At 41.9% G+C, this 24,865-nt stretch overlaps 1 protein-coding gene across 5 annotated transcripts in view; it reads right to left on the bottom strand.

The window, feature by feature from the left end:
• Positions 1-24,865, bottom strand: part of LOC146831538 (cadherin-7) — a 278,421-nt gene that overhangs the window by 235,539 nt on the left and 18,017 nt on the right. For all 5 annotated transcript variants that reach the window (XM_085605883.1, XM_085605887.1, XM_085605884.1 and 2 more), the window contains exon 2: positions 21,488-21,898. In XM_085605883.1, the coding sequence (XP_085462009.1) occupies positions 21,488-21,697 (210 nt within the window). In that variant the 5' untranslated portion in view covers positions 21,698-21,898. The remainder of the gene's footprint in view (positions 1-21,487; positions 21,899-24,865) is intronic.

The following is a 24,865-nucleotide window of genomic DNA, read 5'->3' as shown; positions in this document are numbered from 1 at the left end:
TAGATTTAGTGGATATCAGAGTCATTAGTCCTCCTTTCACCCGCCCTGTACCTGATTTGGTTCCATCTTTCCTAAAATGCATGAAATCATTTTGATGAAAATCCTCACCCGCCAGCCATGTCTCCTGGAAACAAATTATCTTGTTCCCTCCTATATCTCTGCAAGCTCTGTTATTATAAATTCTAATAAAAACCATGTACATTTTAGGAGACAACCCCCAAGCCAGCGAGTGGGTCGATTCCCTAATCTATTTCTTCCTCCAATGAGAATGTTGACTCCCCATTAACACTTAGATGCGCAAACCTATTGCGTACTGGGATCAGATATGACAAACTCTTTCCTGGGATGAGATAGTAACTTTTACGGTTCCGCAGTTTGTTCCCACACGGAGGGTTTATTTCTCACCCAGTAACCAAATCTTACTGTTCTTGGCTTAAGCCTGCATTGTTTGACAACATTGGTATCTTTAATTGGTAAGTTTCCACTCTGCTTCCTGTACTAATCTTAAAAACAAGTTGTTTAGCTCGTCACTAGACCAGGTCAACAAACACTGGAAATGTCAAACAAACTTTCGCTACCTCTCTCCCTGCTTTATGCTGAGTGAATGATCTATATTCTATACAGGGCTTTAAGTGGGCTGGGTCTCACCGGTGCTGAGCACCGGCAGTTTTTTAAAGGGGGCCTCGAAATGGGTCTCTATCGGGCTCTACTTTGTGCCCTGACTCAGGCGGTCCGTTTTTTTCCAGACTGCAGTGACAGCAGGCACATCATATGCGCGTAATCAAACTGCTCACTTCTCACTAGAGGAGAAGTTACGGCATGACATCATGCCAGGTGAGCATTGTAGGGTAAGGGAAATCCATTAAAGAGAGTCATTTTCTCTCTGGATATACCTTCTCTTTTTGAAACTCAGGAGCAGCAACATTGTCATGGTGTGATCAGGGCTTTAAGTGGAAGCTTTTTCAATATTATATGCAAGCCATAGTTGCTGCTTATTTATCCTATGCAACTAACAACAATTGACAAAGCCAATAATCCCGACATGTTGTAGGTATGATGTTACTTGTATCATATATCTGGATGCGATGACAGAAACAGTAAAATACAAGTTGGGCGGCACACTATGCTAAGCACAGATTTTTTGCGTATGTGTTTTTAAACCATGCCCTGAATTACATTGGCCAGGCCCCTTCAAGAGACACCCCCCCCCAGATTTTTTATCCCACTTAAAGCCCTGATTCTATAGCATTTTATGCTACCTCCTCCAGTGCCTTGAAGTGTGAGAATAGTGACAGGAGGCTTGACCTATTCAGGGGCTTCCACTTATTTGCTTGTTTCCCCCTAAGGGTCACTTCCAGATACACATACTTTGTTTGTGATGGTCTACGGACAACATATACCTGGTCTGAACTTTCTACAGTTCTTAAAATCCTTCATGCCTTGGGGTTCTCTTTTCTCTCGACAAACGTTCTACTTTCCTTGGGACTTCTATTGGGGTATATACTTTTCTTTGGCCTAATGCCATCCTGAAGGTTGACTGAGCTAACTTGGCCCCCTTCTTTACTCCCTTTTAAATTTCTATTTGGCACCCGGCCCTCTTAATCCTTGCTGTCGCTTTGACATGGTGGGCACAAATGGAGTAGCTGGCACACAAATTTGATTCTGTCTATGCTTTTGTACTAATGTTCTTACTTTTAAACCCCGCATCCATTTCCTCCATTTTGATTTATCAAACTGCCAGCACCTTGCCCACCCACTGCTCCTCCTGCTCACCAACATGGGCCTTTTGGACACATACATTTCTCTTGAGCTAGCAACTGCACATTGGATGTTGGTTGGGCAATTATCGGTCTTACTAATGAGGGCATACAAGCATTAATTTCTTTTAATTTCAATAAAATGTCCTTTAAAACTCCAGTCTCCACTCTCAGTGTCTCATTTCTGGCTGATGATGCTTCAAGTAGCCCAAATAGTGTTTTCTGCATCAGCAAAAGAAGCCCAGGTTTGGGGAGGTCCCTGACAGTAGAGAGTCTAAACCTTCCCCAGGGATCCCCAGGGTACCTTGGTTTCCTCCACAGGAACCTCCTTTAAATATTTTAGGGCCTCCTCGTAGCTCCCTCATCGAGTGACCTTCCAATGATACTCCTTCTTTTGTGACCTTCACTCCTGAGCCTGACTCTTCTCCGGCGGACGCACAACTCAGCTCCAAGGGTCGAAACAGGCAAGGCGAGGAGGAGAGCCATCCAAGGTCCCAATCAATTCATGAGACTCTGCCACACAAGTAGCTAAAGCCTCCATTTGAGTCTCCCCAATTCAGCTGCTTGGCACTGTGATCATGGAACTGTATTCAAATCTCTCTAAAAATCTCTTAAAGCGTAAATGGCAAACAGGCCTCCAGAAATTGGACACGGACAAAGAATAGACAGAACTTTTAAAGACAAAGGCCTATGAGGAGTGAGTCTTAAATTCAGCTACTCTAAGTTTCTGTAAGCTTGTCAATGATTTCCATATAAACTACACAGGTCTGCCTTACAACACTTTTAACATAAATAGACAAGTAATGAAGAGGATGGGACATGATGCACCTGCTATGGCACTGTGTGAAAATTAAATATTCCTGGCAAAAATTCTGACACAATCCAAGGGACAAAGGTGATCTGAACTTTACTTCGTCGATGAAACTGGCACTCATTCATGACACCATGAAGGTGGCGGGTATGAACAACAATAAGAAAAGGTGGTATGATGCTCCTCTAGCTATAGCTAAGCTATGCATTTTGAGACATTGGAAGAAGATGTCTGTGCCAAACCAGGAAGAATGGATAGACTCATTCATTATGATGGTGGCACATGAAAGGTTAAATATATAAACTGAATGACCAGATTGATTGATTGATTGATTGATTGAACTGAATGACCAACTCAAAACTTTCAAAGAGATAGTCCCTTATGGTCAATGACATATGTTACTCAAACCCCTCATCTGATATGTTTCATACTCTGTGTGGCTATTGTACAGAAGGGACAAGGTACTTTCGTCGACTTTTGTATCATAGACTGGGCCAACAATGTTGCATACAATTTGGAAAACAAAATGTTTTAACATATCTCACTGTAAAATATTTTCATATTACACTCATAATAATTCTGTACTGGCTCGATTAATTTATTTGCATATAGTGTAATACTATTTATGGTCTGATCTTTTTTTGTCAGCACTGAAATGCTAGACTACAACTTACAAACTATTATTGTACTGCAAAATATGCCTTGTCGCCCCCACTTCCCACCCATTGCTTGGGATTTACACCAGCATAATTGTATGGTGCTGGCATTTAAAGTCATGAATGTGGAAACCGATTTATACAACAAAGATATTTGTCTGTGAACATTAAGCAGACATGTGTGGTCATAAATGTCTGTTTACGTTTACAGACAAACATTTTTTTTGAAGTCAGGCCATTAGGTATGAATGACATGGGCCTGGGATCCTGGGAGTAACTCATACTCGATCATTAAAATAATCCTTAGACCGGTGTTAAATAAGCACAAGTAAGCGATGTTTGAGCTGTGATCTTTCGAATAAACTTCAGTCAATGCCAAAGCAAATTCACGCCAATTTATTTACATTGGGCCATATTCACAAAAACAATTGCACTGGCTTACTTTTGTAGAACTTCTGTCTTTCGAAGGATTTCCATGAGTAAGCCAGGATTACAAGAAGAATAGATGACACCTACTTTTAGCAAAACATTTATCAACTTGGCCCTCGATGTCCACATGTGCATGATGTATGGACACTAGACTCAGCAATAAACTAAAGACTATTTTCCTGTCAAACTTTGCAGTCAAAAGTAGAATTAAATTTCGTGTCGTATAATGTTAGTTCCGCTGGAAATACCACCAAAAGAAACTTCCCTATGGCGCAAAGTCGTCATTTCATGCTGGGCAGTGATGACATGAGCACCATAATGCCTGCACAGCTCTTTTTGGGTCAAAGCACCATGCATGTTATTAGATTTTCTTTGACTCCCTGGCCTATTCGCCATCAACTTTCACATAGCAGGAGTGAGGAGGAGGGTGAAAAAGGGATGTGAAGACAAACTCTCTTTAAGAAGTGAAAACAGGCTAAAGAAACTGATTGGAGAAAGTATGTAATTTTAAAACTGCTCGGAAGAAAATGACCTTTACTGCAGCAAATGGCATGAGCAAATTTCCTGACTGTAAAAAATGAAGAAAAATGAAGTACCAGGCAGACAGCCTGAACAGTTATATTAATAGAAAGATTTATTGAACATTTCAGGAGGATATTTTTGAAGGCAAGTTGCTCAGAACTGCTACGCATGTCAAACTATAGCATGGATTTCAGAAGTGACAAGGAGAATGTATTTCCCATTGATTGCGGCAAAGTATGAGAAACATGGAAATTGGTCAAGAAATATGTGTTACTAGGTGGTGTTATTATGAGTATCAGGTGTGCAAACTAATTTATCTTGATCATAGTAGCAATATTTGCCAGTGGAAATTAGGGGGATGAATAACTGTAATATTTGATTTTGTAATTAAGTAATTAACTTAAGAGGACATGCTAATAACTAAAATATTTCTTGTTTGCATCGTTTAAATATTTTCGAATATTTCACTTTTGCTTTAAAATTGCTCTTAGTTACAATAAAATTAGTTTGATTGAAACCACTAGAATAGTCTTTCTAAGACCGTGGGCCCGAACATACTGAGTTTGCACAGAGCCGTGAGCGTTTTTTGATACGCCAGCACTGTATTTATTTAACCCGATATTTCTCTGCAATTCTTTTTCAGACAGTACTGCTCGGAAAGAGAAAGAGGCAAACCTCACCCACTGTGTCCAAAGTTGGGCTGTCTAAAAATAATGTGCTAACTTGGAGAGAAATGGGTTAAATTAATTTACTTAACACACTGAGGGGCATATTAAGAAGGGCCTTGTGTCATGTTTGCACCACACAATGAAGGTACATGCACGATGCAAAGACCCAAACCGTATTATGAAGCCACACAAAGCCACTTTGCGTGGCTTTGAATAGCTTCACAAATCTGAATTAATGTAACGCAGCGCAAATCGCTGCATAGCCTTACTCTGTGCAAGGGAGGCATTCCATGGGTGTTGCAGTGGGTGTTCCCCTGCAACTTCAATGGTTTTTGACACATTCCCAGATTTACAAGGACTTGTAAACATGGGAATGTGTCAAAACCTTACGCCTCCCAAGGTGACGCATCATGTGGAGAAATATATTTCATTATCCTTGTTTTTTTCTCTGCAGCACACATAGAAAGAGGTAAACACCTGTGTGGATTTTTTGTGTGCAAGAAGGTTCCCCTTATTTGCACATAAAACAATCCTGCCTGCAACATCGAAACCGTTGTACCATGGTGAAAGGGTGTATGCGTTGGCACTAGACTGCCAAAATGCACCAGTGCAGGGGGAAAGGTGAGTAATGCATCGTATTGGATGAATATGATGCATTCCTACCCTTCCTCTGTGGGGAGGGCAGCATAGCAAGGTAACTTGCTGTGCCGCCCTGAGCCAACATTCTAGTAAATGTGCTCCTGAGTGCACATAAACACAGGTGCAGGGCTTTAAATTGAGCCAGCACAGCCTATCATGATAGGACCCCACATCTAATGCTTCTAAAGTTGGTCCCTATGTTGTTTTGTTCACCCTAAATTGGCAGGGTATGCCCAGGCGTAGTCCCTTGCTCACTTTGCCACTGGATTCAAACTAGCCTGGCTGATGAGGGGTGTTAACCCGAAAGCAGTCCAATGATGCTTATTTCTGGTACAGGGTAGACCTGGCTTCGCAGTTCAGGCTGGACTCGTCCCATGAGGAACAGGGTCAAGACTGATTTGAATATGGCTGGGTCTGAACTGGAGTGGTGAAGTGAGCTAAAGAACCATGATGGATTCAACCCAGATCTAATAGTGAATGGGGGTGAGTGTCTAAAAAGTTTCAGCACTCCGTCCACCATCTCCTTGTGTTTGCTTTATTCGCCCTAAGTTGGCAGAGTATTCCCAGATGTGGGTCCCTTGCTCACGTTGCCACTGGAATCAAGCTGGCCTGGCTGATGAAAGTTGTTACCCCGAAACCGGTCCCAGGATGCTTGTTTCCAGTCCAGGGAAGACCAGGCTTGGCAGTTCAAGCTAGCCAGTTCCCATAAGGAACAGGGTCAAGACTGATTTGCATATGGCTGGGTCTGAGCTGGGGGGTGGGTGAAGTGAGATAAATAATGATGGATTCAACCCAGATCTGTAACTAGGGGTGAGTGTCTGAAAAGTTTCAGTGCTTCATCCATCATCTTGTTGTGTTTGCTCTGGGTAGGCAGGGTATGCCCAAACGTGGGTCCCTTTCTCAGTTTGCCACTGGATTCAAGCTAGCCTGGCTGATGAGGGGTGTTACCCCAAAACAGGTCCCAAGATGCTTGTTTCCAGTCCAGAGAAGACTTGGCTTGGCAGTTCAGGCTGGACTGTTCCCATGAGGAGCAGGATCAAGACTGATTTGCTTATGGCTGGGTCTGAACTGGGGTGGCGAAGTGAGCTAAAGAACGATGATGGATTCAACCCAGATCTAATAGTGACTGGGGGTGAAAGTCTGAAGAGTTCCAGCCCTCCGACCATCATCTCCTTGTGTTTGCTTGGTCCCTATGTTGCTTCACTTCAAAATTATTTTTAACATGCCTGAATGTAATTGCATATTGGGCTTCAAAGTGGTGCTGAGTGGATGCTCCTAATGAAAAATCCTGCCTTCTCTTGGAAACATGGTTTACAGCGCCAGGTTTAAAAAAGTAGCCTTTGTGCAACAATGGTTTTCTGGTGAAATACATGTGGAAAAGAGTCTGTAAGTGGCAGAGATGCTGTACAGAACTTCCAGCAGAGCCGTAAGGTGATGATGGCGAGAGAATCTTGACCACCTGTGTTGAAGGGCACAGTTAACTGAAAGTGAAATGCAGTGGTTCTGATGTCTACGCAACTTCAAACGAGAAATACCACCTATGCAGTATGTGCAAATAGTCTACATATGGTCTTATAGCAGTAGCCATAGTGACATGCAACAATGCCATTTTGAATGGAGGATTAAAACTGCTCCAACTACCCCAAAGAACTTACTTATCCCCTTATTCATCATTACTCAATATAATTTAAAAAGCGCAGTGTGAATATGAAATGGGGAACTGCAAAGAATCAGAAAGATAGCGACGACGATTTCACTCAGAACGTGAAAGGGGGCTACAGTGAAGATGCTGCACAGAGCTGTCAGAGGCAACTCTGTTAGGATCTATTTTACTCCGTGATAAATTTTACTTTATTTTTTTTTGTTCTTGTCGGCAGGCCTTATGTTTGTAGAACCCTCTTTGACACTGACATTTGGGAGACTCACCCTGACGTTGAGATCAGAGATATGCCAAGAAAATGACTCACGGTTCTTCCTCAGATGGCCAGTTAATGTGTGCCCTACAGCGGCTGTACTGCAAGCCATGCAGTCAGTGCACAGTTGGCATGCTGGACGTATGCCAAGGAAAGCTGTGCATGCCAGCCGCCACCAGGATGGACATGGTGGCAGGCCATACTGACATTAATATGTGTCATCAAGTAAAACGTGCACCACATTCAGTAATTCGGGTATAATGCAGTCGTCTGTGCTAATATTACATATTTATTGTGCAGATTATATCCTCTAGGAAAATTCACACATGTTTGGTATTTACAGCCTCCAGCCAGGCATTCAGTACTGAAGTTTCTTGGTCAGTGTTGTGAGCTTTATGGTTAGCTAATTGGGAAATGCAACAACATAGTGATTAAATACAAAAAAAAAATTAAAGCATCTCCATATTTTTCGTTATATTTTCTAACTATTGTTGGAAGGGCGGTCCAATACATAGCTCATCATGTGCAGAAAAACAGCACATAGTTTGTAGGGGTGCACAAAGATACCAAAGAGGTGTGTTTAAAAAACATAATGCTGGTTTTTAAAACCAATAATAAAGTGCCAGCGAAATGATACACAAACACCCTAACTGTGAAAGGATTGAGGAAGGAAAAGTGTCAACAAGAAAGAAAGAATTTAAATATATGTAAGGGTAAGATTTTGAGTATAAAAAACTAAGAAGCTGATGTAGAGTTTGGCAGAGTAATCCATCACAAGTGAGGGAGGGTACCATGTCCACCAAACTGATTGTTCACTTGTCCTATTTAGGGGCATATTATCAAGCACGGCGTTAAAATTATCGCCGCTTTAGCGGCATAAAACTGCTGCTAAAGCGGCGATAATGGGCTTGACAATATGCCGCAGAGAATTCCAATAGAAGCCCATGTTGACACCAGAACATGGGCTTCTATGGGAATTCTCAAGCAGCGATAATTTTAAAGCCGTTTCTTGATAATATACCCCTTAGAGTCGAAAGGACTGTTATCTTTCCAACAGAGTAGCCCCCATTGGCTACACCAGCAGAAAGCTTACTGACAGAGTAGGGGCTGTTAGGGTAAGGACATGAGAGTGACCACCCACCCTGTTCAGAGCGGATGGTCTGATTTTATTTTTTGCCAAACAAAACGTAGGGGTACTGGAATAAAAACAAAATAAAAGGAACTCCAGCACCAGGGGACACTTCTACCGCGGTTTGGCAGTAATTTGTTTTGTTTTTCAATTACAAGGGAGTTTGTTTCTTAAAACTGAACATGTTTGGTGTCCTGGCGCCTGAAAGAAGGCAGCATCACACAAAACTTGCAGTGCCTTCGGAGGAACGGTTGTGATGGTGGTTCCTATGAAGATTCACAGATCACCACTATAATCTCTAACTATGGCAGGTGGAGTCAGGCCACAAGTGCGGATGTAAAGTCCTGTGATGCTCCGATGGGCAAGGGGTCACCTGCCAAAGTCCTAGTCAGACCCTAAGGGGCAGATTTACAAGAAAGTGACACATCTGTACAGATGCATCACTTTCCCTGCGCCACCCTTAGAAACCCTTGCGCCACCATAGAAGCGTCGTATTTACAATACGGCGCACTATGGCGCAAGGATTGACAGGTACGTCAGAAATTTTGACGCATCTGTTGGCGGAAAAGTCACGCATTGCTGGAGTCGTGTCACAAGCATGACTCAACTCCAGCAATGCGTGTTGAGGTCTATTCCCACTACCCTACGTCACTACTTATGCCTGCTTGAAGCAGGCGTAAGGTTTTGACGCAGTGGCGTCCTAAAAGTGGAGCAGTGAAATCTTGTAGATTTCACTGAGTCACTTTTACGAGGTCTTCCTGCGTGGGAACGCCCACCCTGCATACATTATACCTGACGCAGGTATAATGTGACGCAGGGCTTTACAACGTGACGCATCTCCCTAGATGCGTCACATTGTAAATATGCCGAATTGTTTGCGCCACTATTGGGTCAAAAAAGTGACGCAACTGCAGTGCAAAAGTCACGCAAGGGGCTTGTAAATCTGCCCCTTTATGTTTTACATAGTAATGGACTAGGTATGAATGAAATTATTGGTCGCATTATAATGATGTAATGTATACAAATTTGGGAAATAACCAAGGTGTGTTTCTGTTTTGGAATATGAAATTGAAAATGTATACACAGAATATGTACATACAATTGTTAAATAGTAACATAATTTGGATATATTGTTCAGACAGCATATACATTTTGCTACACAATTCTGATTAAAAGTTGAGTACTCTATATACATCTTCGAGAAAGTAGTAGAGCAGCCTCTAAACAGTTGTTCGCTGTGAACTGTTTTTTTTAAAGTAAATGTACTCAGGATCTATTCGATCAGAACATCAAAACAAACTCAGACTGTCTCAAATGAATTGGCTTAGCGTAAGAAACAACACGAGGTAATTTAAAGGTTTATACAAGTGACTCCGAACCATGCACCTCCGAAGTTGTAGTTCATGTTGTTTATTTCACGTGACCCTCTAGCTGTATCTTTAACTTCCATTTCAAGACTTTTAGCAGGATATTGGAGATTGTGATTGGTCTGAACTTGAAATTACGGCTGGCCATTGATTTATTCAGGAGTGGAGTGGCTGCCTCTTGCTTAGGAGTTTGGCATTATACTCTGACTTGTGTTTGTAAAGTGTCATTCATATATGAAGCAGGCAGAACAGTTAGGCCTGTAGCTTAGATCTTTACCTCTCAATTACTTTCCTGCTCTTTTTCCAGGAATCATGTGGTAATTATTGCACCAGATAAAATCCAAACACATCTGGGTTGGATTTCATCATATACGATAACGTTTGCTTCCCATACCAGACCTGTTTTAAGGAGGGCCCAAATGGTAGGTGAGTGCTGTCACAAATATTTTGTTTACAGGTTACTCCTATGAAAGGTTCTTCAGTCAATGAAACCATTAGTTAATATGTACTACTTTTTATAATCGACAGAGGCAAAAATGGGTGTGTGTTTTTGTATATGAAGATTCGGGTATGCATGTGTGTGTCTGTGCATGCATTTGTGTTTTTGTCTGTGGTTTTGTATATGTGAAAAGCTAAGTGTTGGACACGGCCCTTTCTGCAGAGTCAACCCTAAAACATTTTGCCTCTGTGCACTTTACTGCTGTTAACCAGCGCTAAAGTGCTTGTGCTCTCTCCTTTGAATATGGTAAGATTGGTTTAAACCCAAATGGCATATTTAATTTACTCATAAGTCCCTTGTAAAGTGGCACTACATGTACCCAGGCTCTGTAAATTAAATGCTAATAGTGGGTCTGAAGCACTGATTGTGCCACCCACTTGAGAAGCCCTTTGAACATGTCTCAGGCCTTCCATTTCAGCCTGTGTGTGTAGGTTTTAACTGCCATTTCAACATGGCAAAATAAACCTTTTACCAGGCTGAAACCTACCTTTTTAATACATGTAAGGTATTCCTAGGGTAGGCCCTGGACAGCCCAGAAGCAGGATGCAATGTACGGGAATGCAGGACATTTACTTTTTCAGCTTTACATGTTATTGTAGTGAAAAGCTCTTAAATTCAATGTTTCACTACTAGAAGGCTTATTTCTACCATAGATAACTCTGGAGTTACCTTATTATATTTAATATGTTGTAAATTTCAATTAGAAGCAAGTCACCAGTTAATGTTTTGTGTCTTTTGAATTTTAATGAAAAATCCTAATTTATGGTGCAATAGGATTTTAAGTTAAATTTTGAAAATGTCATTTTTAGAAAATTGACATTTTCCTGCCTTAACCATTTAGTGCCTGTAGCCTGTCTCTTGGTCACATGACTGGGTGTAGCTGACAGTTGGGATTTGTGTATTCCTTCTAGACAGCCACACATACTACGGAGCTTATGTGTGCTTGGAAAGGCCATCGCTGGAGGGATGGGAGAGAGGAGCTGGGCACAGCCCCATTTACACTTGAATAAGCTGTGTCCTGCCTCCACATAAAGAATTGCATACCTCCTCTAGTTAGTCTGGAGCGAGGATAAAGGAGGCAAGATGCCTGGGGACTTCAAAGGGAAACCTCTAGAAGCTTCTCCGCCACTTCAAAGAGACAACTCGCCAGAACCCAACTCTTAAATACACTTCTGGACCTGTGGGCTCTGCCAGGAAGAAGGACTGCTGTGCTGCTGCACGGACTGCTACTCAGCTGAACTGCTGCCCTGCTATCCTCTTGTTTGGGAGAGGAGAACTGGACTTGCAACTTCACCTTGAACCCAGAGCTACTGGAGTGACTCCAAGGGCTAGTCTGCAGGCCTCATGATATGAGACTTGGGGACATAAAAGACTCCCAAACATCCTGCACCATCCCCTGAACCCAGCTGAAGTATGTTCCTGATTCCAAAATGGTGCCCCTTAGGTCCTAGACCCTTGGTGTGGACTCAGAGAGCTGTATTGAGGTTATGGGCTCTTTGCAACTGCAAATGTGCCAGTTCATGCCAAGAGCTCATCACCTGCTCCGCCATTCAATGCAGACCTCTGGTAGCTACCTCTTTACGCTACAACATAGACCGCTCATAACATAAGTATTTGTAAAGCGCACGTTCACCCAGAGGCATCTTGGCACTGATTAGCAGATGTTTCTTGTTACCCAACTCAATGGGACTCATTTTACAGACCGCGGATTGATGAAAGGCTGAGTTGACCTGCTGGGATTTGAACCAGTGACATTGAGGTCGGACAACAGGCCCCTGCAGTGGAAGCATTAGTCCACTGAGACACCAGACTCGACTCATGGGGATAACCAATGCATAGCTCCAACAACGCCGCCCATGACACCTGGCCTGCTCTTCACAGTCTCCTGTGATGCTTTCCCTGCTCCTCGCAGCCCCCGCCACTGAAAATGGGACTTTTGGCTCTGATTTGTGAAGGTAAGCTTTCGGTGGGCCAAATCTGGTGACTGTAACCGGCCTGAGCTCTAATACGGTCTGCGATGGTACTAAAAAGCAATGGTGACTTCAACCCTGTACAGCGCGACCAGATATCCATAGTGCTTTGTGTTTTTTGGCTCTATTTTCACTAAAATTATCAAAATTGCTATATCTTCGGTTCTACTGATTGGATTTTAGTCATATTGTTCTTGTTTTATTTATTAAATGAAATTACATTTTTCCACTCTGGTGTGGGGTCCTTTTTGGGTGATGTTCCCACTGTATTACTGTTTGAATTGTTGCACAAATACATAACATATTGCCTCTAAGCAAAGCCTGACAACTCTGTTTCAACCTACCATGGGTTGAACATAGGTTATTTCACGTTAGCTGTGTTTCTTATTGTAAGAGTAGTGGGTAAGTGCAAATCTTGCCATATAATACACGGACTGCTGGATTCACAACAACTGTTGTGCACACAGCAAAGGAGTTGGATGGAAAGGTTTGGTTATTTGAAAGCATAATTCAGAAATCAAGCAAAGTTGACTACTAGGCTGGTTCTTAGCTTTAATTAAAATAAGTGCAACATCATGCACTTAGTTTACAAAATGCTTGAGGAGCAGTCCAGGATGAAGGTGCCATCTTAAAAATCTCAAAAAGAGGAGGGGTTCTGAGAGCTGATGAAATTGGTTGTCCTAATAATAATGAACCCCTCTGACGTGCTTGGCAAACACAAGAACAGAGTTTATTAGCATTTGTAGAGCTCCGGCTACTTGAAAAATGGAGGTGTTTATCTTATAACACATCATAAGCAAAGGCAAGTCAGTATGAGTTTGTCTGATTCCAGAATCCACATCTCTTTATCCATGGAGCAGATTACCAAATTTCAAAGAAGGTCTTCTGACTGTCCCACTGTGAGAGGGAGGTTCAATGTGTTTTTCTTTATTTAGTTATTTATGTTTTTATGTATTTATTTAATAGACTCATACAGCCCTTGAGCTCCAATGAAGGATTATGGGTGTTTCACATACAACAACTGGTACAAAATAAGTTAGCTCTAAAAAAAGGATGAGGAAGCTGAGGGTAGAAAAGCAAGACCTGGATGACAGCCTAGGCCAAGTGGTGTTGAGATAGATGAGCGTTTAGGTGTTGTTTGAACGACTACAGCAATAGTTTGGCTCCAGACATCCACAGGAAGCGATGAACAAAAATAAGTGGCTGCCCGTGGGGTTTTGGACATTCTAAATTTAAATGCTTAACAGATCTGTGGCTTCCTTACTCTAAGCACTCGTCGACCGCCCGGGATATTAAGTTAGTCAGGTACAAGGGCCTGCTCATTGTCAAGGCTTTGCATATTCGGAGCCCAATTTAAATTGTATTTTTTGTGTCACAATCAAAGGCCAACCTAAGTTGGGGAGGATAAGGGCGGTGTGACCAAACTTTCCTTTAAATTATGCATAATTTTCACAGAGTCAAATGGTAGCCAGCAAACAACAACGTGTTGAGATTCCTGATTGCAATAAATGAGAGCAAGCAGTGGGTATTTTCTTCAAGTCCTTTTTGGGCGAGAGAAAAACATATTAGAATGAAAGGCACCTAAATCAGGGAACATGTATTTATTTTTTAATATAACCCATCGTGATAACATGGAACCATGAAGAAACACCTAAAACTTGAACCCAGGGTCACCATGAGAACATAGAAGAGTGTCCCACCATTGGTGCTCAAGGTAAACACAGTAATGAGTAAAAAAAAAAGGCCTGAACAGACACATTGGAAAATATTAATGCCTGTTAAACTAGGGTAAAGCTGAAGACATTGCACAAGCTGTGCGTCAAGATTCAGCAGAGGAGTTGGCAGACTCCAACAGCCTGGCAGGACTCGTCTTCTGTTTCATTCTGCAGGGTGGCATAGAAAAGTATTTCTGCACATAGCACACTGAAAGGAGCTTTGAGAAAGAGCGCTTCAGAGCACGCTGCTTTCTTGTTTGCTATAAATAGATAATTAGATACAAAACTCTGAAATGGAGTCTTCTTAAATGAGTTCACTGTGCATGCAGTCCGCAGGTATATCTATTATAAATGTGCAGTTACGTGTGTGATATGAGAGTGAATGCCGCGGCGGCAACGAAAGCAACGAGGTTGAAAGAAATTGATTAGACAAAGTAACGAGTAGCCGTAAATAATGTCTTATCGATGAAACACACGTGCAGTGCTAAATCGCAGACATCTTCCCGTGAAAGACAGCACCGCGTGCTGACATCCGACACGTCAACATGACAAACATAGGTTCTGAGTCAATTTGCTGTACATCATACTTCCTTTCTCTTCTAAAAACCAAACAGAAGATTAAAAAATAAACAGCCAAGAGGCTTGGTTCTGCTTGGTTTCCACCGGTGTTTTTGGAGGGCTGAAATCGTTTCTGACAATAGCACAGGAAACTTGCCTCAGAAGTCATAAAATCACCCTAGGCAGATATCTCAATGGGGCTTGAAATTATTTTTTTTGAACAAATGAAGCTGCCGTAGAAATGTCTCTGAAAAGTTTCAACGCTTGCCATGCCAAGAAATGGTCTCTCTGACAGTGAAGGGACTGCTGTGCAACGTTTACCAATGAAAGGTGCAAGCAGGTACTCAATATGCGGCATACAAACAGTATGGTACAATTAATTTGATATACAAAGACTTCTTCACACTTAATGTTTTCCTGCTTTCTGTATTTTAAGTTTAAAAAAAATATTTTTTGTTGTCATTAAATTATTCTATTTGCTTGTTCACACTCTTCCTTCTCTCTTTATCTCCTACGGTGTCTTCCTTCTATCTTCCTTTTGTTTCTCGGTTTATCTTGCATTTTTTGGTTTCCTAACAGCCATTTGGACTTCCATTGTTTGCTCTGTGGCATCCTTTTTATCTGGGATTTGAAAACTGACTACAAATGAATTAACTAGGCAACACATATAGAATAAGAAAATCCAGGCACACTCAAACCAAGAGCAATGCGGGGATTCAGTGTAAATGCTTCCTCCTCTGAGATGAACCATCACCCATAGCAACGGGCACTTAAACATTGTGGGATCTCCTTTGTAGAGTGATTTCATAGCGCACGTATTAGGCATTGAGAGGCTTTTCTGTGTATTTACATAATCATAAATGCCCAAATTCCATGGCGTATAAAATAATACAAACCAGTCTGAAGCTTTTAAAATGTGTTTTCGTATTCATCAGGGAATAGGCATTTAAACACCTTCTTTTAATATGTGAAAAAGCATCCAGCCACTTTGCATGAGTGTTCCTTCTAAGGAATTTAGTCCCATTGAATTGGAGCCTGCACTAATGTTGTGAAAACGTGTTCAGAGCTTTTGATGTCACAAGGGGCTGCCAAAAAACATCCAAACACATTCCAAATTTACAGTTTTCTTTAAAAGAAAGAAAAAAACCACAACAATGTGTGAGTAATTAAATAATAGGATTCTCAAGACTCGCAAACAACCGAGCCCTTCAGTAACCATGCACGATGTATGGACGAAAAACCGGCTATTGAAAAAACAGGGGTGTAGCCAAGAAGAAACTACCCTCCACACCCCTCAAACCACACACAGAACGGGTTTTAGAAAGCGAGATGGTGAGCCACCACCCCAGGAGGATTCAAGCGTTCTCCCCTCCAAGAGAAAATGGGGAAAATAGTGCACTTAACAGCACAATTTTTAAAGCATGTGACCAAGTGCTTCACATTTTGATAGGTATTCCTTGGACATTTTTTGGTTTGCTAGTAAGATGCTATTACCCTGATCAATGCTACGACTTAGAAGGAGTTACTTTGTGTCAGTCACACAACATGCTTGCCAGGCTATTCAGAGAGATTTGAGAGGACATGACTTGGACCTGGACACAGGCCCTCTGGTCGGTGTGGGAAAGCACCCACTGCCAAAAGTCTGAAACAGCAGTATATTGACGGTGCTGTGAATTGCAGTCAATTTGTATGCTGTCTAGAAAACTGCACTGCACTGGTGGAGTTGCTAGGGTTTCAGTAAATTAGTTGCATAAGGTAAAGACTGAAAATGTTTTATAGGATTCGTAGCACCAGAATGGTAAGAATGATACAGTGCATTATTGAGCTACTATTTAATATAACACTAACAAAAGAACAAACAGCTGACTTAGGTCAAGCACTTGATTTCCATGTATCGTCCGTATAGGTATATGAGTGCCACAACTTCCAGTATCCGCTGTTTAAAGATACTTATAAATCAAACAGTCCACAAAAGAAGGAAGGTGCACTCTATCACGAGTAATGCAAAGACCAACACCTGTAGTAGAAAAAGTTTCTTCTTTATTCGTAGTCTTGTTTAAAAGACAGGCACACAGCCAACGCGTTTCGTTCCCCAGTGCCTTGGGAACTTCGTCAGGGCTCACTACAAGTTACTAGTGTATTCACTAGCGCATCAAATGGCAATGACCGATCAGAGTGTAAACATATAAGCACGACATCAGTGCGTACAGTTTTGAGTAAGGGTTTTCATAGACTCCCAAATAGTTTTGGAGTTGTTTCCAACGGACAGGTTTTGGAAACAACTCCAAAACTATTTGGGAGTCTATGAAAACCCTTACTCAAAACTGTACGCACTGATGTTGTGCTTATATGTTTACACTCTGATCGGTCATTGCCATTTGATGCGCTAGTGAATACACTAGTAACTTGTAGTGAGCCCTGACGAAGTTACCAAGGCACTGGGGAACGAAACGCGTTGGCTGTGTGCCTGTCTTTTAAACAAGACTACGAATAAAGAAGAAACTTTTTCTACTACAGGTGTTGGTCTTTGCATTACTCGTGATAGAGTGCACCTTCCTTCTTTTGTGGACTATATAATATAGCACGTGCATTTGTAAAGCGCACTCACCGTCAAAGGGTATCAAGGCGCTGAATGCCAGATGTTTATTGGTACCCATCTCAATGGTACTCATTTTATCAAACTAAGATGGATGGAAGGCTGAGTGGACTGGCTGGGATTTGAACCTGTGACCATGAGGTCAAAGACAAGCCCCTACAGTGGATGCATTACTCCACTAAGACACCAGCCCCAGATTTAGCTGTTCGTTATTGTACCAGTAGCAGAACGATGGAGGTGTGCTAGTAGGGTTGAAGGTATAAGTGCTGAAAAGACAGTCATAGGCAAGGCGAATTGGCAGAGCTGTTTTTCTACCCCACAAATTTAACAGCAGGGGGTTCTGCATGTGAGAATGTTTTGAACTGGAACATAGCATGTCACTATACATTTTGTGTGCCTTGTCTTTTCAAAACACGTAAAGTGTATGCACATGAAATTCATGTAGCAAACCTTCTGCCACAGCAGAGCAATGGCAGGAGGGTTTAGGGCGACTGGATGGAAGGAATATTGAAATGAGCGACTGCAAAACTGTGTGAATCGTCAACACGCTTTGCCAACAAAAGAATTTTAACAGGGTGAATGTTCACCTCATTCCTCCTATGTATGATGGAACATGCCCGTCTTGCTAAAACAGGCAAGGGTCATGTAGGGTGCCTTGGGCACATGCCCAAAAATATGGCCAGCGTTGATTTCTGGGCCAGTCACCTTAAACGTTACCTGAACATAAGATCAGCTCTGGGGGCTCAGTATCAGTCCCTCCCACCCGAGTCTAGCTGATGTTGTGAAGGGTTCACTACAGCAGTGGGAACTCCAAGGTCCCCTGCACACGCTAGTGGTAAATAGATTTAAGTTAGTAATGAGTGTAGGAAAGAAAGAAACACTGTCCATCCACTGCTCTGTGTGGTTTCAGGGTTTATTGTCCTTGTTGTGCGTTCCTTCGTACAGAGTCTTAGCCTAGCCAACACGTGTTTCGTCACTACCATGAAGTACACAGCGACTTCTTCAGGGCTAAATCCCTATGATTACGGTCCATATTGTCGGTTGTACTTCCGTCCCGAAGGTAAATAGTAGTAGAACAAGGCCAATAAATCCTGAAACCACACAGAGCAGTGGATGAATAGTGTTTCTTTCTTTCCTAAACTCATTACTGTACTAACTTAACTCTATGTACCTCTAGCATGTGCAGGGGGCCTTGTATTTCATTGCTCGTTGTTTTAGCACAATCTAGGGAGAGGGGTGGTTCTCCCTACCCTTTTGCACTGCATGTACGCTTCAGTACACCCTATAATATTTGCGTACTGCCTTAGAGCGCCATCACCCCACTAGAACAACCACCAGACGTGCAGTCACTACAGTAGTGGGACTGCATCCAGAAATGACACTTTAATGCACATATTGTAGTCTTTGTGTTGGTCTATTTGGAGTAGTAATCACTTGGTTCATCTGAATTTATTTGTCAGGTTGTCTACCTGATACCCTATCTGCTTAAAATACCGCCCACTCGCTCACCCGAACCACCCAACTTTAATCAACCAGCATAAACAACTTTCTACTAGCCCTCCTGGCTGCCTTCCTCTCTCTGGGTATGGTTTTGTGATTATTTCTGATAACCTGTTCATTTGACACCAACATATATAGTATTTTTCTTTGTATCTGACTCCCTGCATGCCCATTTGCCTTTGTACATAGATAATCAATCAATCAATCAATCTATCTATCTATCTATCTATCTATCTATCTATCTATCTATCTATCTATCTATCTATCTATCTATCTATCTATCTATCTATCTATCTATCTATCTATCTATCTATCTATCTATCTATCTATCTATCTATCTAGCTATCTATCTATCTATCTATCTAGCTATCTATCTATCTATCTAGCTATCTTATGGCTCTTTGCGATTAGACATGGGCGAAGTCTCTATTAGCTAGGAGACTGGGTGCAGGGCATGGACGAATGATATACTCTGAAAAGATATGCATTGTGATTTCTGGGTCCAAGGGCGTAGGGTTAAAAGCATAACTTAGAAACACCACATGCCTTTAACTCTAAGGATAAACGTCATATTCTGTGATAATTGGAGCAGAGATGCCAATGGTAAAGCATGGTAGAAGGTCATGCATGCCATGTGCCTGGATACTGATCACAAGGGGATAGTGTCCAATTCAGTGTCTAGAACTCACAGGAACTGTCCATATGTTTTGAGCTCTGTGGACAAGCTTGCCAGATGCAGGCCATGTCCATAGCTAGTGCACTGAGCCATAATTTGTTGAACCTGTTAAAAAAAGCTGCACCCTGCGGGATCTAGTGCAGGATGCTTGGCATATGGCTTGCTGAAAAAGGATATGGCTTAAGCCCAGCTCACTGGTCATGGCCCAAGGATTCACCCTGTGAAATTTGAGAAAATGGTGAATGGGCGTAGAATATGACTGAGATTATAGGCCTAGTCCAGAGTTTGATTGACAGGATAATCCATCACAAACACGACAGAATACTCTGTCTACCAAACTCTTTACCTGTAAAGGAAGGGAGGAAGGTGTGAATGCTCCCAGTTGTGTCCGCCCTAGTGTAATGAGCATAATTTTGTGGGATTCAGATGTCCAAAATGGGAAGCCACTTAACCCATTGAGTTGAAAGACTTTATGTTATCCTTTGTTTTTGCATAACATTATTTTGCGCTCTGTACATACTGAATGCAATGTAATGTTTTTGGTACTGATCACTTGGTCTGTGGGTTGGGATTTTCCTTTTCTTTGCTATCAAATTAGTGATACATTTTTTTATTCCCCTCTGTGCTCTATAAACCTTGCCAATTGACTATTCTGACTAATTTTGGTCATCTTTATTTGCTCTCTTTCCGGCCTTCCGCCTCAATCATTTCTTTAGCTACTTCTTGCTCTCTTCCTTCTTTTCTTTTCCATTGTACATAATTAGCCTTGAGAACGCCCCAGCCCTTCCCACCAAAGGAGGCAAAACAAGTGTTGGCTGTCCTTTGTTCTGTGTTATTGTCCAGGACAAACAGAATTAACTAAGAATCAAAAGCATCCACATTTGTAATTAATCAAGACTTTTTTCAACCCATTGTTGAACGCTACCAATTTGGAAGATTCAATTTCAAGCTCTGTCCTACACTGAAATCAAGCTCTTAATCCACCTGCTTCATTTAGGGACAGGCAGAGCATAAGCTATCCATTGATGGGTTGCCCATTAGCTCTCTCGATGGAAAGCATCCTCTGATGGCCCCACAGATTTGGGGCCATCAGAGGAAAGGAATTATGCCATCCACCCTATTTAGGGTGGACAGTGTGATGTTATTTTTTTCTGTCCATCACTGCCTGGAAAAACCTGTAAGTAAGGGATGGGAAAACGAACCCCTTTCCAGGATGTGGAGGGCATTAGCTTTTTGTTTTGGAAAAACAAAACTTGTTAAAGTTTGGTGAATTGAATGGCCATCAAATTCGATGACGGCTGTTCATCAAACTTTTTCTACCTTGAAGAATTTGCCATGGCTGTGGTTTCAATGTACAGAAATGACATAATCTCTACATTTGGCAGATGGTATTCTGTCAGGTGGGTGGAGGCAATGTCATCAAAATCCTAATCAGTTCCCATATTCTGTGCACTGAGCTTTTTATTCAAACGTTGTGCCCCTTGGGTTCTGGAAAAAGAGGGGAAAGGTGCAGTCTTTACTTGAAGCATACACCCTTCTCCTGGTGCTCTAATGGGACCACCAAATGCCATGTCCTCCATATTCTTTGGGTGGAGCAACCAGACACAGGAAGCAGACAAAGGACATACCCCGAGCTCAGAACTTTCTGGGCTTGGACAAAGACAGCCCCTGGGTCATTTATGCAGCTGAATTTCAGTCTGAACTACGGAACTCTTTCAACGCTAGCTTTTTAGGTAAATTTCTATATTTTCCACAATGCTCATAAATTTTTGATTTAAGTAAACAAGGGTTGGTAAATTCATTCACTCTAAAAATGAATTCTTCTGTATTCAAACATATCAATATATATTATAGTACTTTGCAATTTGACCATACAGAACATAAATAAACATACACACCCCACACAGCCCACTGCACTACGAGATACACTTAAGACAGATGGGCAATATTCAGTGAAGATGACAAGACGTAACAATAAATAAAAACAAACACACACATATTGGACAAAAGTCCATTTTTCGGTTCCCATCCCACCGTGTCTTGTTCTAATAGAGGATGGAGGCCCAAGAATCGAACTCTTACCTTGCCCACGTAGAGAGGATCAGGGCCCTGGTATTCCTCCAGTACAAAGAACTGATTCCACACCCAGCTGCGCTTAGTTCTTGACTTCCCCCCCTGGAAGTAGGGCTTGGATCCCGACCTCGAGAGCTCTGATTGGCTCATCCCAGAAAGGCAAAATAAAAGTGCAAATATCTGCAAAAAATGGCACAGTTCCACCTTTCCCAGCTTCATCTTTTCTTATGGTTTTATGTTTCTTCGGAAACGGAAAAAAAACCTTGAGAAGGAAGCAGGCTCTGTTCCAGTTGGCCCAGCAGCCCTAGCCTCTGGCGCCCTGTCAGCTGGTGTCCCAGAGATACAATTCTGTGGAGAGTTCAGTTGATAAAGGTCACTGCATCTAAAAAGACTTCACTGGGAATATAGTTCAAATGACACCTACGAAAAAGGAGAAAAGAGAATATTGGTTGGAAGAGGCATTCACACCTTGTACTGTCTCTCAATATGAAAAGATGTGAACATCATATGTCAATTTCCCTCATTTTAAAATTGTAATTTCGCGATATTAATGGATTTCACTTGATTGTGACAGTCGCTCAGCAGGATTAAAACAAAATTAGCACACATTAATTCACTTTATGAAATCATATCTATTGATTTGTGCATATAGGAAAGGAAGCAGCTGTTTTACAATTAAAAGAAGGGTACAGACCTATTCCGAGGCAGCATTAGAGTGTAGCAACTGTGAAGAAACAGGTTACTGCACATTTTATGAATGCTACTACCCAGAAAAAAAGAAACCACTTACAAATCAGGCCTGCCTATAGAACTTACAGATGGCGAATTGATTGAATCAAAGAGCACCAGCTGGTATAATGCACTTTGCTTTGCTGCTGAAAAGCATATTAATCCCGTTTCAACAAAATCACTCGCATGGCATCCTCTGTTACCCTTTCAGTTGCTATGAATTTAGTAAATTTTGCACTTTGATTTATCTCGTCTGTTATGGATAATATCTGACAATGCACTTGTGGATAGTTAAAAGCAGCCAAAGCGAGTCAGGCATGAAGTCTGTAGAATATGGGAGCTAATATATTGTGCCTTGGTTTGGTAAATAGTGAAGCTGAATACTTGCAGGCCATGGCAAACTTAGACCTGCGCAAGTAATCTACCGTAGCGCAGCGGATTTAGGAAACACAGTTATTTTATGCTACAATCGGACTCATTACAAGGCTAATTTAAATTGTGTTGCGGCTGGTAACAGGAGTTGCTGGTCCCATTGGAAAAATGAGAGCTTTTGAAACACTACCAATCTGTTTTGCTTCACCGGGAGATTTCAGTTGCTGAAACAAGGAATTACTGTGGAAATTGGAGACAGACTTACTGATTTCCCTGGAAAATGCTAATTTCTAAGGGGACACAGGATCCTCAGGGCAACCCAACCTCCCTTCCTTTAGGTAGTTGTTTTTCCAGGATTGGTAACACCAAGGGGTGGAGCTGCAAGGAGGATTACTGGGACACTCATAATGCCCCGGTTACTTACCGGTAATTTTCATTACTCCGAGTCCTGGTCTTCCTGGATGCAGTTCTGAGTCCTGCCCTCCCACCCAGGCATGCTGGTTGACTATTCCCTGTTTTGCTGTTGTCTTTTTGAGGTGTTATGTTACAGGAAGTGCTTTGTTAGTTTTTTGATTTTTTTACAGAGTTTTTATATATCGCAAACTTGACCTGAAGGTATCGGGTATCAGAGCGTTTTACAAAGCACCAGTTGCTTTACATGAGGACACATTAATTTTTGTTAGGCACGGGGAGATTAAGTGATTTGCTCAGAATCACAGGATGTTAAGCATCATTGCAGAGACTCAAACCCAGGTCTCCAGATTCGAGGTCGACCGCCCTAGCTGTTAGGCCAACTCTTCTCCCCTAATTACTTCCTTTTGTGGTGGCTCCTGGTTAATGGGTGCCATCTTGGGGGAACTTTTGGGGTTTCAGCTGAGGAAATGGTTCTGCCAGAAGGGAGAAGTATCTCATGAGTAAGGGCTGCACCAAGGAAGATGGACGAGGAGGTAATGAGGGCCAAAGTAAAAGTAGTGAAGTAGAAAATTGTGTTGCATTAATGTGCATATGTGTGTGCATGTACCATTTTACAAAATCCATCAGTGGGGATCTCATCTGACAGTTTTGAAGGATTTAACTTTATGTAAAGAGCAGCAACTACTTCGTGGTGAGTCTAATGACCAGAATTAACAATAAACGACAAAACCATTGTTAAAAGCGCATTGTCCTGAATGAGGAAATGGAATGCACCAAAGTTGTGTGGCAAAGTGTCACGGAGAGCAGTTGCAGAACTACCGAGAGCAGTAAAGCACATAGAAACCGTTATCCTGTTTGGATGTCAATTAGGGGAAGTATAAGGAATGTCTCATTATCCTTAACACTTATTTTAGCATACATCCACAGTTCCAATAGTTGATGGCCAGTATCTCCTTCTTGATGTATGCCAGCCAGAAGAATGCCACCACTGTAAAAGTCAATAACTTTTTTTCTAATCCATTACTTTAAGGCTTTCCAGTGGGATGAAAACAACCAGACTGCTCATCTGAAGTCCTTCATGTCTACTTCCCGTAGAAAGTAAACTCCCAGAAAAAATGCCTGCTGACATCCTGGAGGAGAAATTTTGGGGTTAGAATATAATTTGAGATATCATGCTGCACACACTGCATGTGCTAAGCAGGCACGTAGACTGATCATGGTGTCATGGATGCATGGCACCAGCAGCACGTCTAATCTGATTCCACAGCTCACACACACATGCCGGTAGCTATTGTCTAAGGCATGTCCATTCCATATCCATTTCCACAAGGTAAATGTTCAAGTATGTGCCTTTTAGTCAGACATGTTGGTGGAGGGGAACATCCTAGAGAAGATCCTGTTGAGTAATATAGGGAAGCACCATAGGACCAGATGGTAGAATAAGTCTATGCAACTGCTACGAGTTGAGGCTGTTTTGTGGATATGTGTTTAAATTGAGATGTTGTTTTGCAGTTAGGTAGCAAATGGTTGGCTGTGGTTGCTGTCGTCAGGTATTGATCTAGCCTACGGTAGGAGTGACTAGTTGGTTTTCCTCTGTTGCTAAGGTAAGCGTGAAGGGGTTGTGATGAAAGAGTGGCTCTCAATTGTTGCTATAGGTTGAGTTTTGAGGGGTGCCATGAGGGTATGTGTAGATAAGGATGGCAGTTACTGGTATGGGTAGCTGCAGTCACTGAAAAGTGACCTTTGAAAGGCCGATTCATTGCCCAGTTGTCTTTTTGGGTGTTCTTAAACTGCAGATTTGTCCAGATCCCAATTTAATGAAGTAATGGTTTGAAATTGATTTGTTGAATCGTGGGTTCAAATGTTCATTTC

Source organism: Triturus cristatus, chromosome 5_1 (assembly GCF_964204655.1).
Source record: "Triturus cristatus chromosome 5_1, aTriCri1.1, whole genome shotgun sequence".
Taxonomy (NCBI): domain Eukaryota; kingdom Metazoa; phylum Chordata; class Amphibia; order Caudata; family Salamandridae; genus Triturus; species Triturus cristatus.
This window is presented reverse-complemented; position numbering and strand designations above follow the sequence as displayed.